This window comes from Podarcis bocagei (genome assembly GCF_964188305.1).
Source record: "Podarcis bocagei genome assembly, chromosome: 2".
Taxonomy (NCBI): domain Eukaryota; kingdom Metazoa; phylum Chordata; class Lepidosauria; order Squamata; family Lacertidae; genus Podarcis; species Podarcis bocagei.
Window position 1 is genome coordinate 119,006,782 of NC_138126.1, and position 17,957 is coordinate 119,024,738.

Genomic DNA, 17,957 nt, shown 5'->3' on the forward strand with positions numbered 1-17,957 from the left:
TGGGCAGCTGCTGCCCCTGGTCTCTGACCTGCCCCCCCCTCGTCCCAAAGCGAGGTGCCTCCTCACACTGCCCCACAGGGGCCTGGGAAGCACCCCCTGGCCAGCCCCAGAGGCATCATTTGCCTGGGGAGCTTGTAGCCACGGAGGCTGCATCTAACAGCTGTGCAAGCCTTTGGGAGGCAGAGACAGGAGAGGGCATCAGAGGAGGGAGGGAAGGAATGAGGGACAGAGGCCAGTGTTGCCCGCGGCACCCATGTCCACCATTCAAGGCACCCCAGGGTGCCACAGCACACTGGTTGAAAACCACCAGTTTACAGTGCTTAAATTGTTTAATCTTCTGCCAAGAGGAATTAACCAGGTACCTTCTGTGCCAACTTTTAAATGTGTGCAGAATATCTTTCTATTCTGCCAAGCCTATGCAGGCAATTAAGAATATTTCCTTCCACAGTGGTTAATGGATGTCTGTTTTTTGTTTTTCTTTTTTATATGGATTTTGTTGTACATATTTAATTTTTATTGCTACAAACCACTGACATACTTTTAATGATATAAATATTTTTATGAATAGAATAATAATAACTAAAACTAGTGTTATAGGAGTGCCCTGCCAGATTATGACAAGTTTTCAGCAGCTGTATAAAATGACTATGTTTTACTGAAATGAATAGAACAGTTTTATGTATAAGCCACTTTATGAGGGTTTTCTCTGAAAGACAGTATGGGGGGATTAAATAAATATAACTAAATATAAATGCAAAAGAGTGGCTCCACCACTAGGGATGGGGGAAGAAAGTCAATCTAGCTCTCATTTACAGGTGAATCTCCCTAATCTGCACTTTCTAAAACAATATGAGAACCAAAAGACAGCCATCCTTTGAAATTCTTTGAACTTCTCCGAATTCTGCAATGCCAACCTGGGCATAAAAATGCATATACTGAAGTAAAGTGTGAGTATAAATGCATAAAATGGTGAAAATAACATATCAGAAATGCTTCATATTACGGGAAATTGGTTTGCAAGTAATAATAAAAATAGTAATAATAGTAATAATAATTTAATTATTTGTACCCTGCCTATCTGGCTGGGTTGCCCCAGCCACTCTGGGCAGCTTCCAGCAAATATAAAAGCATAATAAAACATCAAACATTAAAAACTTCCCTAAACAAGGCTGCCTTCAGATGTCTTCTGAAGTATGTATTTACGTATTTCCTTGACATCTGATGGGAGGGCGCTCCATAGGGTAGGAGCCACTACCAAGAAGGCCCTTTGCCTGGTTCCCTGTAACTTCTTTCCATAATATATCAGTGCAAAATTGCATACAAACTGCTGGTTGCACTAAAATGCTGGTGGATTTTCATGAGGACTTTGAAAAAACAAATTGCCAACTGAGGTGGAAATGTGGAGAACTGTACTTCATACTTAAAAAAAGGGAAGACACTGAGAAAAACTGAAATGGATAGATTTGGCCATTCATCTCCATCTCTAAACCGCAACCTTTCCCCTCTAGGTCACTTTTCTGTGAGGAATGCTCAATCATGAAACGCCCCACAAATGAACTTTTCTGAACCCTAAGCCAGTCTGGAGAACAGAACGGTTCTGCTTTCAGGCTAATTGTCAGTGTCCGTTCTTTGCTATCCTTTAATTCATTTCCCTACCAAACTCGCTCCTTTGTATTCCAGCCCTCCACTGGCATGTGTCCCCAATGTTTGCCAATACAGGATACCATTTCATATGCATCTGACAAAGTGGTCCAGAAAAAGCATAGGCCATAATAAACCGGCCTTGAAAAGTGTCACGATGCAAACGTCTTCGCTGTTGGAGCTCTGTCGCGATCCACGCTCCTCTTTGGAACCTCAGACTGCTTTGCTGAGCAAAAGCAATGAATTCTATTTTTACTCACCACCATCACCTTCTCCTCTAGCCTCAGCTTCCACAACTCGCTGAGTATCTCCTGAGAGGCATCTTTGCAATCCTTCCAGGAAGGCTTGTTTTCCCTGGGCAGCCTCATCCCCCTGGAAGCAGCAACCAGTAGCAGCAAGAAGCCCAGAAGACAGCTTGCCCTGAGGTTCCTTGAGTTGTTCTGCATCTCTGAGGAATTCAGATAGAGCCTGGGATGATTCACGAGGTCTTGCCTTGAGACTGATTGTTTGAGGAACCAGGATCCCTCTATTTATATTCCCTGCCACAGGTTGACTCAGGCAAATAGTGGGGATTTCCCTTCTGGGCCTGACAGGTGGGGATTGTACTACAACTGCAGTGATGTCAGGGAGCAGAGCTAAGTCCAGCAGATCCCATTCATGGTGACAGTGACACTGCTAAGTCCACTGGAAGAAAAGCAGAAGTGACACCGTGGTCTGGGCACTCCAGTGTGGATTGTGGGTCACCTCAGAAATTGGTTCATTTGCCTAATGGGTTCAGAGCGTAGGCATCTCCAAGGAGGGTGGGCAAAGCACAAAACTCCCTTTTTTCTCCCTACCTGCACACAGAAAATCCAAATCATACATCATCTAATACCTATGTCAGAAAATTATCCGGGAAGAGGAAACCAAGAAGCTGGTCTTCTATTTCCCCAGCTCCCACCAGTCCCTCAGCGCCCCTTTCTCCACCACACATACAAAACCCTCCTTTAAAAAAATAAAACAAAAAAAATAAAGCCCCTGTTATTTTCAAACCAGTCAAAAAAATGACAGGCAATTGCAAATGTAATAACATTGCTGGTGATGTGAACACATGACGTCACAGAATCATCCAGATGCAGATCAATGTCAAACATGTCTTTTCACAAGTGGCCAGGCATGGTCAGTAGTTGTTGTCTCTATCCCGATGTGTTGATGAATTGAATAAAGGAATAGCAAGCGGTGGAAAATTCTGTCTGTTTTTGTGGGTGCTTTTTGAAGTTGACAGGTTTATTCCTCAGCTGAAGCAACAGTCCAAACCTGACCATATCGTGAGTCGAGGGAATGACGCTCCCGCTCCTCCAGTGCATTATCTCTAGATGCACTGGCAGTAAAAGATGAAGCAAAAAGTCTTTAAAGACAACATCTTGGTTAGCATCTTAAATAAGTTCAATAGGGCTAAGGCGTATTCAAAGGCTGATCTGTGAAAAAGGGTGGTTTCAGAAAATAAAATTGTCCCTAGGGCATGGCCACCACACGTGGAGATAAGTCCCAAGCTCGCCACAAGATCTTCAACAGTCTGGGGTGGCTTTTTTGGGGTACTTTCTGTAATCCTAATACCCAAGTCCTATCTCTTGCCTTTCACCAGTTTTTTAAAAAACAGAAGCCTACAAGCAGAGCAATAAACACAATAACAGAGTTGCCCGTTCAAATGTTCACTCTGGTTGCATCCAGATGACCTTTTCGTTGAGCATTTTTCCTGATTTGTTTGCAGGAAGGTTAGACGATTTTTGCTATTTATTGAGCACACATTCTGCTTTGTTTTCAGGAAGCTTAGATGGTGCCAGTATTTTTCTACACTTTCCAGTGCATTCACCTTCACTTTCCTTATTGCAAAAAGTCCAGAGAGAGGGGCTGTTGTGCAAGAGCAGTTATCACCTGAATTTTCCAATATGTGAATTGAATTCTACATGAAAATAGTGACAATGTGGAAGCTCCCTCTGTTATTGGCTGAGTGGTTTGTTTGCCACTGTTGACAGAAGTACTGTTTTCATCCCAGAGCTCTGGATAGCTTCTCTTTCCCTTTCAGTTTTCAGTGTTCAAGCCTTAAAGGGTTTAAAGTTTAGCAGTATCATATTGAATTAAGCCCAGAAATTAACTAAAAATGAATGGGAAGAAGAGCAATATAAGACAATGGAGCACCCATTTTTGCCACGTCCTAAATCAGCTGAAGTTTCTGAACTGTCTTCAATGGCAGCCCAAGGGAAGAACATTATAGTTGTCAAATTAAGAATTCAAAATTCAAATGAGGACCTCAAGTGAAGTTACAGGGAACCTGGCCGAGGGCTTTCTGAAGAAGCATCTCCACCCCCATTGCTCAGCTCAGACACTGAGGTCCAGCTCCAAGGATCACTGCGAGAAGTGATGTTACAGGGAACCAGGCAGAGGGCCTTCTCAGTAGTGGCACCCGTCCTATGGAACACCCTCCCATCAGATGTCAAGGAAATGAACAACTATCTGACTTTTAGAAGACCCCTGAAGGCAGCCCTGTAGCAGGAAATTTAAAATGTTTGATGTTTTATTGCAGGCATGTCCAACAGGTAGATCGTGAACTACCGGTAGATCACTCGATGTCTGTGGTAGATCACTGGTTGATCAGTGGCTCCCCCCAAAGAAGCTAAAAAACTTTGGCTCCCCTAAAAAAAGCTCAACATATTTTCCTGCACCCCTAAAATGACCTGAACCACCAAAAGGCCCACAGGGCTTTCCTTCCTAAAAAAAAGTTCAACGTCGCTTTCCTCTTCCCTAAAGAAGCTCAACAACCTTGACCTGAACCCCCCAAAAGGGGGTAGATCACTGCCAGTTTTTAACTCTGTGAGTAGATCACACTCTCTTGGAAGTTTGCCATCCCTGTTATTTATATTTTTAATATTTTGTTGGAAGCCACCCAGAGTGGCTGGGGAAACCCAGCCAGATGGGCGGGGTATTTAATAATAATAATAATAATAATAATAATAATAATAATAATAATAATAATAATAATAATAGCGTTGGCTTCCACATTTCTGCTTGCGCCTAACCCAGATCAGTTTATTAATCCATACATATAGCATTGACATTGTGCTTGGCACTGTACAGCAGTGTTCTTCAACCTTGGATCCCTAGATGTTTGATCACAACTCTCATCATTCCAAGCCAACTTAGACAAGGGTCAGGAGTGATGGAAGTTGTAGCTCAACAACATCTAAGAGCCCAAGATGAAAGAACAGTGCTGTAAAGTCAAATGGCCCGTGTCTAAATGCTTCACAATATACATTAGAGAAGAGGGGGGATAGATAGAGAGATTAGCAATAGTGGAAAGGGTTTCGGGGGCCAGGAGTTGGCTTCACCTGCTGAGCAGCAGCCTGAAGGAGCAGAAGGTGAAGTGACTCCACCTACTGCTGATCAGCCTTCATGCTTCTGATAAGAACCACCTGGTTCCAGCTTTCTTAAGCAGTGCTTCCAGCCTCAGTCAGTTGCTGGAAACATTAACATTCGTTGTTCCTGACCAGGTCTTGCTGCTGCTTGCTTCTCGTGACCTTGGACCCTCAGCTTTCTTGACCCCCGGATCGTCCGACTACGCAAACTGAGGTAACTCCTGACCTTAGGACTGGATTGTACAAACAAACTCTACGAACACCAAACACTGTTGTTAGAACAGAAAGGGGTCAAACCATCACAAGAGGTGTTGAAATTTTGGGAGGTTGGACAGTTACAATGGAATGGTCTCGGTGGTGGGGTGCACATTTGAATTCCTATTTACCGTATTTTTTGCACCATAACACTCACTTTTTTCCTCCTAGAAAGTAAGGGGAAATGTCTGTGCGTGTTATGGAGGAAATGCCTACGGGTGGCATGCCTACGGATTTTCCTCCTCTAAAAACTACGTGCGTGTTATGGTCGGGTGCGTGTTATAGAGCGAAAAATACGGTATTTATGATTATTAAAAGGTAAAGGGATCCCTGACCATTAGGTCCAGTTGTGGCCGACTCTGGGGTTGCGGCGCTCATCTTGCTTTACTGGCCGAGGGAGCCGGCGTTTGTCCTCAGACAGCTTCCGGGTCATGTGACCAGCATGACTAAGCCACTTCTGGTGAACCAGAGCAGCGCACGGAAACACCGTTTACCTTCCCACCGGAGTGGTACCTATTTATCTACTTGCACTTTGATGTGCTTTTGAACTGCTAGGTTGGCAGGAGCAGGGACCGAGCAACGGGAGCTCACTCCGTCACGGGGATTCGAACCGCCGACCTTCTGATCGGCAAGTCCTAGACTCCGTGGTTTAACGCACAGCGCCACCCGCGTCCCTCATTTATGATTATTACGTTGTTGAAATAAAATAATTATTATCTCCCTCCACTGAGCTCTGCCGTGGCTGGCAGCAGAGGCCTCTGACAAAGAGGCAAGAGAGAATTAGGGTAAAAAACTACATTTAAGGCGAGGGACAGGAGAAAATTGATTCAAGTATCCATCGTGTAGAGAAAGTGGGTCATGGTATGATCCTATGTATGTTGATTCGGAGTTAAGTTGCACTGTATTCGGTGGGATTTTCTCTGCTGTACCTGTGCATAGGATTGCAACCTAAATAGATGTTTTCCCTCCCTCCATCATACTAGAGCTCAGTGAAATTTATTAGCAATAGATACAGGACAGAGGAAAGATGATGGTAGCCATTGGCTTAGCAGGATTCACAAGGTGTTTAAATTAATCTGAAGAAGAAGAAGAGGAGGAGGAGTTTGGATTTGATATCCCGCCTTTCACTCCCCTTCAGGAGTCTCAAAGCGGCTCACATTCTCCTTTCCCTTCCTTCCCCACAACAAACACTCTGTGAGGTGAGTGGGACTGAGAGACTTCAGAGAAGTGTGACTGGCCCAAGGTCACCCAGCAGCTGCATGTGGAGGAGCGGGGAAGCCAACCCGGTTCACCAGATTACGAGACTACCGCTCTTAACCACTACACCACACTGGCTCTCTTATCTGTGGAGGATAAGAGCCATATGGGAACAACGAACCCCATATATCAGCCATAAACAGATTCTCTATATCCAGAGGTAATATTCCTCAGAATGCAGGGGCAGGGCGGTATATTATAGGTGAGATCTACTTCTATCACACACTACCTATGGACTTCCTGAAGACAACTGGTTGACTGCTTCAGGAAACAGGATCTGGGACTGGTCAAATCCAACAGAGCTCTTTTTAAGATCCTGAGGTGGCAGTCAAAGGTTTTGTTTGCTTGATTGTCTGAACTGAGAGTGAATGGCTCATACGGAAACTGTGGCCCTTCAGATGTTGTGGGACTCCAACTCCCACCAGCTGCAGCCAGTTAATAATAATAATAATAATAATAATAATAATAATAATAATAATAATAATAATAATAATAATTTATTATTTATACCCCGCCCATCTGGCTGAGTTTCCCCAGCCACTCTGGGCAGCTCCCAATCAAGTGTTAAAAATAGTACAGCGTTACATATTAAAAACTTCCCTGAACAGGGCTGCCTTAAGATGTCTTCTGAATGTCAGGTAATTGTTTATTTCCTTGACATCTGATGGGAGGATGTTCCACAGGGTGGGCGCCACTACTGAGAAGGCCCTCTACCTGCTTCCCTGTAACCTCACTTCTCGCATTGTGGGAACTGCCAGAAGGCCCTTGGAAGTGGACCTCAGTGTCCGGGCTGAATGATGGGGGTGGAGATGCTCCTTCAGATATACTGGACCGAGGCCGTTTAGGGCTTTAAAGGTCAGCACCAACACTTTGAATCATGCTCGGAAACGTACTGGGAGCAGTGGTATTTTGCTATTTAAAAATGAAAGGGGGCGTGGGAATAAAAGAGGAAAAGCTGCCACACAGCTACAGTTGTTCTCTGGATGCTGGGGCATATTATCGGCCCACAATGAAATTCAGGGAGGGCCAGAGGCACTGCCAGTAAGAGGAGCAGCTTCCAACAAAGATTAAGAATACATTAAAACATCAGTCATTTAAAACTTCCCTAAACAGGACTGCCTTCAGATGTCTTCTATACGTCAGATGGGAGGGCGTTCCACAGGGTGGGTGCCACTACCGAGAAGGCCGTCTGCCTGGTTCCCTGTAACTTGGCTTCTTGCAGTGAGGGAACCGCCAGAAGGCCCTCGGTGCTGGATCTCAGTGTCCAGGCAGAACGATGGGGGTGGAGACGCTCCTTCAGTTTGGTCATAGATGATGGGAGTTGTAGTCCATCTTTGACCTAATGCAATCAAACCTAACACACAGCATTAGTTGCCTATAACAGAATTATTGGGAGGGAGGGAGGAAGGGAGAGAAGGAGGAAGGTTAGAGAAGCATCTCATAGAGACAGCAGGTCACCCTCCATGTGTTTGTGTATGTAGGGGTTGTTCAGAAAACAACCTTTAATTACAGTGGTACTCAGGTTACATACGCTTCAGGTTACATACACTTCAGGTTACAGACTCCGCTAACCCAGAAATAGTGCTTCAGGTTAAGAACTTTGCTTCAGGATGAGAACAGAAATCGTGCTCCGGCGGCGCAGCAGCATCAGGAGGCCCCATTAGCTAAAGTGGTGCTTCAGGTTAAGAACAGTTTCAGGTTAAGTACAGACCTCTGGAACGAATTAAGTACTTAACCTGAGGTACCACTGTATTCCATTAAAGTTTTGCACAGCACACTAGTAATACTCTTGCAGCACACTAGGGGGCCTTGACATAGAATTTCGGAATTGTTTCGAACCAAATACTGTAGATTTTCCTCAGAGCTACTGCCAGAACCCAAGTACCGGTATTTTAATTGCCAGATGCTATTAGGCATCTGCTTTCAATCTACAGTATTTTGTTTGATTTTTAATCCATGTGATATTTAGCGCTTTGGATCAGCCACAGACTCGTGCTGGCACCAGTTACGTAAGTGAATTTCCTTGTGATCACTGTTCCTGCATGTGAACCACTTCTGAACTGAAGTGGCTTCACGTTCTGGGATGTCCCTTCTGGGAAGCTGAAGGCAGCTTTTGTTTTCCATCAGAACATTCAATTTCCTGTCCTCAAAACACTCTGACATAACCACAGGTGTGGGAAGGAATCGATGCAATATTTGTGACATCATAGTCCCCGTCAGCTCGCAGCGTTACTTTCACAAGTGCTGTAGTGAAACCGCACATACAAATGGCTGCATTGAAACTTGCCACCCTGGCAATGTATGCTACATGACATGGGACAACGCCCATTTTGAAAAAGCCTCTGGGCAACAGATTGCGCACATTAAAAGATGCACAGAGATAGCAAACGAAAACAGATGGCAGGCGATGGCAGTTAGGATAATGTGAGCCTCTCTCTCTCTCTGCAGGATCCTAAGCTTCCTTGTAACAAGGGCTTTCTTCATCTACGGACACTTCCTGAAACGGGGCGAGAAACTATGACGGCCTTGGAGCTGACATAGTTAATTCCGTCTTGACAATGGGATGGAATTGGGAAAGAAAATGTTGCCCCACCTCCCTCTGCTCTGAGTTTGACCAGTGTCAGTAGGTTGTTGTTGTTGTTGTTTAGTCGTTTAGTCGTGTCCGACTATTCGTGACCCCATGAACCAGAGCGCGCCAGGCACTCCTGTCTTCCACTGCCTCCCGCAGTTTGGTCAAACTCATGCTGGTAGCTTCGAGAACACTGTCCAACCATCTCGTCCTCTGTCGTCTCCTTCTCCTTGTGCCCTCCATCTTTCCCAACATCAGGGTCTTTCCAGGGAGTCTTCTCTTCTCATGAGGTGGCCAAAGTATCGGAGCCTCAGCTTCAGGATCTGTCCTTCCAGTGAGCACTCAGGGCTGATTTCCTTCAGAATGGATAGGTTTGATCTTCTTGCAGTCCATGGGACTCTCAAGAATCTCCTCCAGCACCATAATTCAAAAACATCAATTATTTGGCGATCAGCCTTCTTTATGGTCCAGCTCTCACTTCCATACATCACTACTGGGAAAACCATAGCTTTAACTATACGGACCTTTGTTGGCAAGGTGTCAGTAGGTAGCATTTAGGAAATGGCAGCCACACCTTCTCTGGGGTCTCTTCAGTATCTCGGCCCTCTTCTTCTCCAATCTTTCCCTCTTTCTCAGGTGGTGTACGCATGCCGTACTTTCAAAGTGCATTCATCCCCTTAAAAAATTCTGGGCATTGTAGTTGACACCTCCTCACAGATTTATGATCCCCAGCAACCCTTAACAAACGTCAGTCCCCAGGATTCTTTGAAGGAAACAATATCTTTCAAAGTGTGTACACAGCCTAAGAATCTTCTCATTACTCCGAACCTCCTCAGATCAACATTGGTTCCAGACAGAATGAGTGCCCTGTGCCCTCACACATGGAAATTAATTGCAGCGTCCACATAATGACCTTGGTAGAATCATAGAATCATAGAGTTGGAAGAGACCACAAGGGCCATCGAGTCCAACCCCCTGCCAAGCAGGAAACACCATCAGAGCACTCCTGACATATGGTTGTCAAGCCTCTGCTTAAAGACCTCCAAAGTAGGAGACTCCACCACACTCCTTGGCAGCAAATTCCACTGTCGAACAGCTCTTACTGTCAGGAAGTTCTTCCTAATGTTTAGGTGGAATCTTCTTTCTTGTAGTTTGGATCCATTGCTCCGTGTCCGCTTCTCTGGAGCAGCAGAAAACAACCTTTCTCCCTCCTCTATGTGACATCCTTTTATATATTTGAACGTGGCTATCATATCACCCCTTAACCTCCTCTTCTCCAGGCTAAACATGCCCAGCTCCCTTAGCCGTTCCTCATACGGCATTGTTTCCAGGCCTTTGACCATTTTGGTTGCCCTCCTCTGGACACGTTCCAGTTTGACAGTGTCCTTCTTGAACTGTGGTGCCCAGAACTGGACACAGTACTCCAGGTGAGGTCTGACCAGAGCAGAATACAGTGGCACTATTACTTCCCTTGATCTAGATGCTATACTCCTATTGATGCAGCCCAGCATTGCATTGGCTTTTTTAGCTGCCGTGTCACACTGTTGGCTCATGTCACGTTTGTGGTCAACCAAGATTCCTAGATCCTTTTCACATGTACTGCTCTCAAGCCAGGTGTCACCCATCTTGTATGACACCTGGCTTGAGAGCAGTACAAGCTGGTATTAAAATGCCAGCCTGTGTTTTATTCCCCTTTAATCCAAATTTACCCTTTCTGAGGGGAAATCCAGTAAGTTAAAAAACAACCAGCCTGCTGCCAACAAGCCATTTGTGATATCTCAATGACTCATTGGCATCTGGAAGCAAAGGACAGGATTTAACTAAGTTGTTGCATGTGTGGAATGAGGTCTGCTCATACAACAGGCCTTCCCCCCTCTCCTCCTGCCCCATAGGCCCTGTGTGCCCCTTAAATCTAGGGGAACCCTCAGAGCAGGTTTAAGGGGTGCATGAGGAGCATGCAGGGGAGAAGTCTCATTGCATGAGCAGACCTTGTTCCACGCACACAAATACCCCACTTAGCGCTATGTTGAATTCCCCCCCGAAGTGTGGAATTGCTGTACATTTTTCCATCATCCAATCATTGCCGTCCTCTCTTTTTCTGGTGGTTCTTCTATAGTTTCTCAGTCCAAATAAAGTCTGCCATTCTTTTCAGAAGAATGGAAGAGTAGTACAATCTCCTTCTCCTGAAGGTAGACAGTGATTAGGTAGACGAACATATCACAATGCAACACATTTTTGCTATAATTTTTTCAGGTGCTATTTTATCACCCTGTTGTTGTTTTTAATCTATCTTTTAATTTAAACATTTTTCTGGATGGATGGATGGATGGATGGATAGATAATTAGTTGAGTATTAGTGAAATGCAACCTAAATGCTAAAAAACTATAAATGCTAACTTTGAAATGATTTTTAAAACTCCTTTCCAGTCACCAGCATTTTAGCAAGGTGGTTAAAAACACTGGCAAAGTTTTGTTTTAAAAAAAATCATCTTTTAAAATTAGCGTTTCGTTCAACGGGGTATAGTTTGCTTTTTAACACATGCACGCACATGGTGGAAAAGCATTTTAGAGCTGATTAAGAATTTGATTATAGGAAAAAATAAATAAACGGGGTGATGCAATGACACTAATCACAAAGTTTATAGTGCATGTGTGCTTGTCACCAGATGGCTGCTCAGATGAACTGAGCATTTCTCTTTCCTGCCTATGCCACGCTCAAGGAACATAACGGGATATGAAAAAGCTCAATACTTCCAATGGTGTAGAAACTAGAAAACCAGTTGCTGTTCTGCTTTCAGCTTACAGTGGAAGAGCATTGTTTGGGAATCACTGGGAGCCAGCCTACGGGAAGCAGTCTTAAAACAAAAATACCAGCAACGAAGAAAAGGGGGACAGTGAATGACATGTGAGGAGGACGATGAGACAGCCTAACTGATGATGGCTGGTGTTCATGGAGACAGGGCGGAAGACAAGGAGCCCAAACCATAACTCGAGTCAGAGCCAATGTCGGGTGGAGCCATCTCATTCTAGTTTTGTCTCCATCCTCGATGCTGAGTTTAACAAGGGCAACACTGAGATGGAAGAGGAGGAGAAGGAAGAGAACAGCTAGGGCCACTATGCAAGAAGGCAGGCGGGAAGGGACTGGCTGAAGGCAAACCAAGGTTGATGGGGCAGCTCCCCATGTGTCCTAATGGATGAGCCTCTACTGCAGTCAGTGGCGTAGTGTGGGGGGTGCAGGGGGGGCCGGCCACACCTGGCGCAACATCTGGGGGTTAGGGTTAGGGGGCACAAATCCACGGGTTAGGGGGCGCAAATCCACGGGTTAGGGGGCACAAATTACTTGCCTTGCCCCGGGTGCTGACAACCCACGCTACGCCACTGACTGCAGTCAAGGCTGGATGGGAGATTGTCAGAAGCTCAAGGTGAGAGTGGCATCATCATTCCTTCTAGTTCAGAGATGAATGTCGGTCCCTATGTCACCAAAACTGGACTATATCCACACAAAGAGAGAAAGGTATATGATATCTGGGAGAGCCCCAAGGCATAGTGGGGAAAACCCAAAGGGCAGGAAATATCCACAAATATTTCAAAAGAATAATAAGTATGGAAGTGGCATTGGAATGACTGTTGGGGAGTGGGTGGAACAGGAGGACAGAGGGATGCATTTAGTTTTTGAAGTAATTTTGCACTTCGGATGGCTCCATTTCCCCCACCCTCCCAGGCCTTGGGCAAATCATATGCTGTGAGCCCCCATGAAGTAGACTCACCTGACCCCAGTGAAGGTTGTGTCGTGTTTCCACCAGCAACGTTCAGCCCGGACACTGAGGTCCATCTCTGAGGGCCTTTTGGCACTTCTCTCACTGCAAGAAGTGAAATTACAGGGAACCAAGCAGAGGGCCTTCTTGGTAGTGGCACCCGCCCTGTGGGAACACCCTCCCGTCAGATGTCAAGCAGATAAAGAACTACACAGCTTTTAGAAGACATCTGAAGTCAGCCCTGTTTAGGGAAGTTTCTAATGTTTGATGTTTTATCATGTTTTTTATATGTGTTGGAAGCAGTCCAGAGTGGCTGAGGCAACCCAGCCAGATGGGCAGGGTATTAATAACAATATAAATAATAATAATAATAATAATTGTTATTTCTGCCATTCTTAGTCCACCCACACCACTGGCCTCTCAAATGCTAGGGGAACAGCAAGCAAAGCAGATTGGGGAGAGTCACACACTGAAGCGAGTATGATAAACTCACTAAAGACATTGACTGCATCCAGGCAGAAGGCCTCTTTGCAGTAGGAATGCACTACAGTGGTACCTCGGGTACTTAAGTACTTAATTCGTTCTGGAGGTCCGTACTTAACCTGAAACTGTTCTTAACCTGAAGCACCACTTTAGCTAATGGGGCCTCCTGCTGCCGCCGCACCGCCAGAGCACAATTTCTGTTCTCATCCTGAAGCAAAGTTCTTAACCTGAAGCACTGTTTCTGGGTTAGTGGAGTCTGTAACCTGAAGCATATGTAACCCAAGGTACCACTGTACTTCCTTCAAATGCCTTTCTCAATCCACTGAGAAAGCAACAGAAAGGGCAAAGCAGCCTGGGGATTGCATTGTTTTGGAGTGCTATCCTTTCAGGCCTTGAGTCTTCTGTGGGTCTTGAACAGGTGACATTAGGGTTGTCAGGTAGGGATTCAGTCTGTATGCCACCCTCGGGCTCTGGCGAGACTCCTCCATGGTCTTCAACCTTCCTCAGAAATGGGTAGACTACAACTCCCATCATCCTTGACCATTAGGCTGGCTGTGGATGATGGGAGTTGTAGTCTACCCACAGCTGGGGACCAATGGACTCGAGGGAGCAGCTGCAGAAAGACCGAGCACACCAGCCAATGAGGCCTCCTTGTAGCAATAGGCCTGCCCCTCTCTTGGTTAACTCCTGTGCTGTTAATTCCTGCAAATGGGTCTGCTTATTGGTCTGAGCAAGCGGGATACCTGCTCTTGCTGAATGCTGATTTATCTAATTAAATCATTTGTGAATTGCTTCCTATGAAACATCTCAAAGCAATTAACGATAATAACATCAACAATTCTTTTTAAAAAAACAACCCGCAGATGTACATCATCTTCATCTACAAAAACAATTCAAATCCAATGCAGATAAAGGCGACAATCAATCAACAATTCCCCATGGGAAGTCTTCAATTCTATGATTCCACTTAAAAAGTTGGTTGAGAAAGAAAGGTCTTCCAAAACAAAACAAAAAACCCACAGTAGGATACAGATCACCTTTGCCTTCTTCCCCCTTTGCTTTGTGTTCTACAGCTCAGAATTCATGTGTGACACACTGAAATTTCCAAGGGTTCTGGGAAGTTTCTCTGTTATCACTGATCCAGCAACGTTGATATGACATTCATAATGATGGAGGAAATTCTCGTTTCAGATGAAAAGCCTCTTTTAAATAAAGGATGTTCGCTCTAGTGTTCCGGGTGCACAGAGCAGCAAAGGTTCTCAAAGCACCACCAATGTGCTATGTGAGCACAAACGACGAGGATCCTATTTCCTTAATAACTGCATTTAGCACTTGTGTTGTTGAAGTGGTTGGCGCAAAAGTTACAGGTCTTTAGGGCATTAGGAAGTGCACCCCTAGATCCTAGAGTCAGAGGCAGTCATGGTGCCGGAAACCTTTGGAGGGAAAAGTGCTCTCTTTGGCGCAGGTCTTGCTTACAGGCATCATGAATTCATGTGAGAACAGGATGCTGGACAAGATGGGACACAGGACTGATATTCCAGAGCTCTTATGATGTTCTCAGAGCTGCAAGGCAGCTGCCCCTTACTTAACTAACATCACTAACGAAGCCTATAGATGGGCTTTCTCTAGAGCCCGCTTTGAGACAATGCCCTCAGCAGTGCTGTATGGCAAATTCACGCGGGTCCCAATGCATGCGCGTCTCTGCTCTTGTATGTCTAATAAGGTAGAATCTGTCACACACATTCTTCTATTTTGCGAATTTTATAGTGAAGAACGAGTTCAACTTATTTTACCGCTTCTATCAAAATTTATACCCCTTCAATATTATTTGGAATCCTCCCCCGAAATTCTTCGAAAATACCTCCTGGAAGATTCCTCAAGCTCAATATCATATGAGGTGGCTAAATTTTGCACTTTAGTAATTAGGAAGCGTAAATCTCTTCTGTTGAATGGCACACTGCGAAGTTCCCTTGTGTAACCTTTTTCTTTCTTTTTCTTTTCTTTTTTTCTTCTGAGGTTGTTGTTGATTTCTTGTTGTTTGATCTTGTGGTGTTTAGTGTCACTGGCTTTGGCCACAATAAAATTTGAAAACTTGAGAGCTGCAAGGCATCCCCAAAGCTTACCACGCCCAGATTTTATAACGGGAGAAGCAAACTTGAAACTTGAATGTGAAGCAAACTTGAACGTGAAGCAAACTGGAAAGACTGGACCTTTAAATATTTGGCCCTTTTGAAACAGCTGCCCCAAGTTTGTGCTTGTAAAGATGTGCGTCAGTTTCCTCATTACCCTACACAACAAAGATAAGCCACTGTTCAGAGTGAAATCTGAAGGCGCAGGTAGACTCCCTGGATTCTTCAACAGCCTGCCTCATCTGCAGAGAAATGAGGAGAGAGTGGTTTCACGCAGACGCGGTTTCCGATTGCTTGGAAAAAACCGTGGAGAGAAGGGGAAAGCAGGGAACGTCAGTCCTCACAACTGCTTCATTGGGGCAAGACCTACTGAGAAGAGTTGCTGGAATCACAGTGGTACCTCGGGTTACATATGCTTCAGGTTACATACGCTTCAGGTTACAGACTCCGCTAACCCAGAAATAGTGCTTCAGGTTAAGAACTTTGCTTCAGGATGAGAACAGAAATTGTGCTCTGGCGGCGTGGCGGCAGCAGGAGGCCCCATTAGCTAAAGTGATGCTTCAGGTTAAGAACAGTTTCAGGTTAAGAACGGACCTCCGGAATGAATTAAGTACTTAACCCGAGGTACCACTGTACTGTTTTGGTTTCTTTGAATAAAGAGTCAACTTCACTGACAATGGTGGGTGTTTTTTTATATTGTTGACCTACACCTGACTCCGGCTCCTGACATTTTCATTCCCGACCACAGACGAGCAGCAAGTACTGCTTCCTTCTCCATTTTCGTCAGGCTTCTCTGACCGCCCTTCCTGTGGCTAATCCGCTTCCTAACAAGAGTTTAATAAGGAGACTGGGCAGGTATTAAAGAGGCAGGTGATGAAGCAAGTTACAGTGCTCAGGAAAGCATCCTCCCACCCGGTTTTTGCTTTCCCTCTACGTTTTCCTCTACTGCCACACCCTAGCGGAGGAAAAACCACAAACAGGGTTACTTCATCACCATGAATGTCACTGTAGGGGCTTCCCCTTTGAGCAGCCGGGATCTCTTAGCAAAACAAAAGAGAAGAGCAGGGGGAACATGGCCCAAGGGAACGGTTTAAAGCTGAAAAGCATTCAGTTTTCTTAGAAAACCAGTTTCATACTGTCATCTAGATGCCAAAGACAAGCCCTTGCATGTCCATTTCAACAGGAAATGGAGCTCACAGTTGCACACCCGATGCCATGCCCGAAACCCAGATGAGCCAGGTCATACTATTTGTTGTTGTTGTTTAGTCGTTTAGTCGTGTCCGACTCTTCGTGACCCCCTGGACCAGAGCACGCCAGGCACTCCTGTCTTCCACTGCCTCCCACAGTTTGGTCAAACTCATACTGGTAGCTTCGAGAACACTGTCCAACTATCTTGTCCTCTGTCGTCCCCTTCTCCTTGTGCCCCTTCTCCTTGTACAGTGAAACCTTGGGTTGCGGACATAATCTGTGACGGAGGCACGTCTGCAACCCGCAGCGTTCACAGTCTGAAGCGCAGCGTCTGTGCAGGCACCGGCGCGATTTGGCACTTCTGTGCATGTGCAAGCGGCGGAACTCGGAAGTAACCCGGTACTGCCGGGTTTCCCGCAGTCCGCAACCCAAATCACGTAACCTGAAGCGTCCATAACATGAGGTATGACTGTAAAAATGGATTATTAAAAAAAAAAAGAGGAAATAAGCGAAGCAGTTGAAAAAAGATTGAAAATGGTAACCATTGAAGGGCAGAGGGGAGTCAAAGGATTCAGGGAATCCTAAATGATGATGATGTTTAATGTTTGGATTTAAATATGCAATGTAAAGAAAGAAAAAGAAAGAAAAAAGAATGCTGTTGTGGTTTGCTGGGTACAAGATGAATCGAAAAGGCACATTTGCCCACATGTGTGTTGAGGAAAAAAGGCCTTTGCCAGAGTAGTGTGGAATGATCTGTGAGCTTCCCAGTAAGCTCCCCAGTTCTGCTTTTGGACTCCCCGGTTGGAGAAAGGCAGTCTGGAGATTCTTCTTGCTCTGGAATTCACTGCAAGGTCCAGTGTGCCCAACACACAGCCAGCCTAGTGGAGATTCTGACCATTCCTAACTGAAACCTAAACTGCCCAGGGGAATGTCCTGTCCTCCTAATAATCCCAACATTGCACAGAAAGGTACAGCACACAGCTTTGAAATCCACATGACATATTTCACTGCCACCGGCCAATTGCCACATTCTTGCTTTCCCCACGTGCTCCCTTTGTTTGACAACATAAGAGGGTGTCTGCGAGGAGGGGAAGAGAAGACGGTGGTGGAGTAACATATAAACCTCCACATAAGCTGTGTGCAAGCAAACCAGGATGAATGTTTGACACTCGGCATTTATCCTGATTTGCTTGCATGGAGGTAACACGTCTTCTGTCAATCAATTGCTTATTCCCCACTTTTTATTGGGTTTCCCCATCACTTTCCTAACTGCAAAAAGTCTTCTTTT

General features: G+C 45.3%; 1 protein-coding gene and 1 long non-coding RNA gene across 3 annotated transcripts in view; one reads left to right on the top strand and one right to left on the bottom strand.

Annotated features, from left to right (window-relative positions):
* IL23A (interleukin 23 subunit alpha) overlaps positions 1–17,957 on the bottom strand; it is a 38,072-nt gene that overhangs the window by 11,136 nt on the left and 8,979 nt on the right. Inside the window, exon 1 of one of the 2 annotated variants that reach the window (XM_081181580.1) lies at positions 1,902–3,138. The exons of the other annotated variant lie outside the window; for it this stretch is intronic. Coding sequence (XP_081037706.1) covers positions 1,902–2,087 — 186 coding nt within the window. The 5' untranslated portion in view covers positions 2,088–3,138. Of the gene's footprint in view, positions 1–1,901; positions 3,139–17,957 lie in introns of those variants that run through there. 2 annotated transcript variants of the gene reach the window in all.
* On the top strand, positions 457–2,867 carry LOC308580266. Its single transcript, XR_014004765.1, has 2 exons — positions 457–947; positions 1,681–2,867. It is a non-coding gene; the product is annotated as an uncharacterized lncRNA (long non-coding RNA).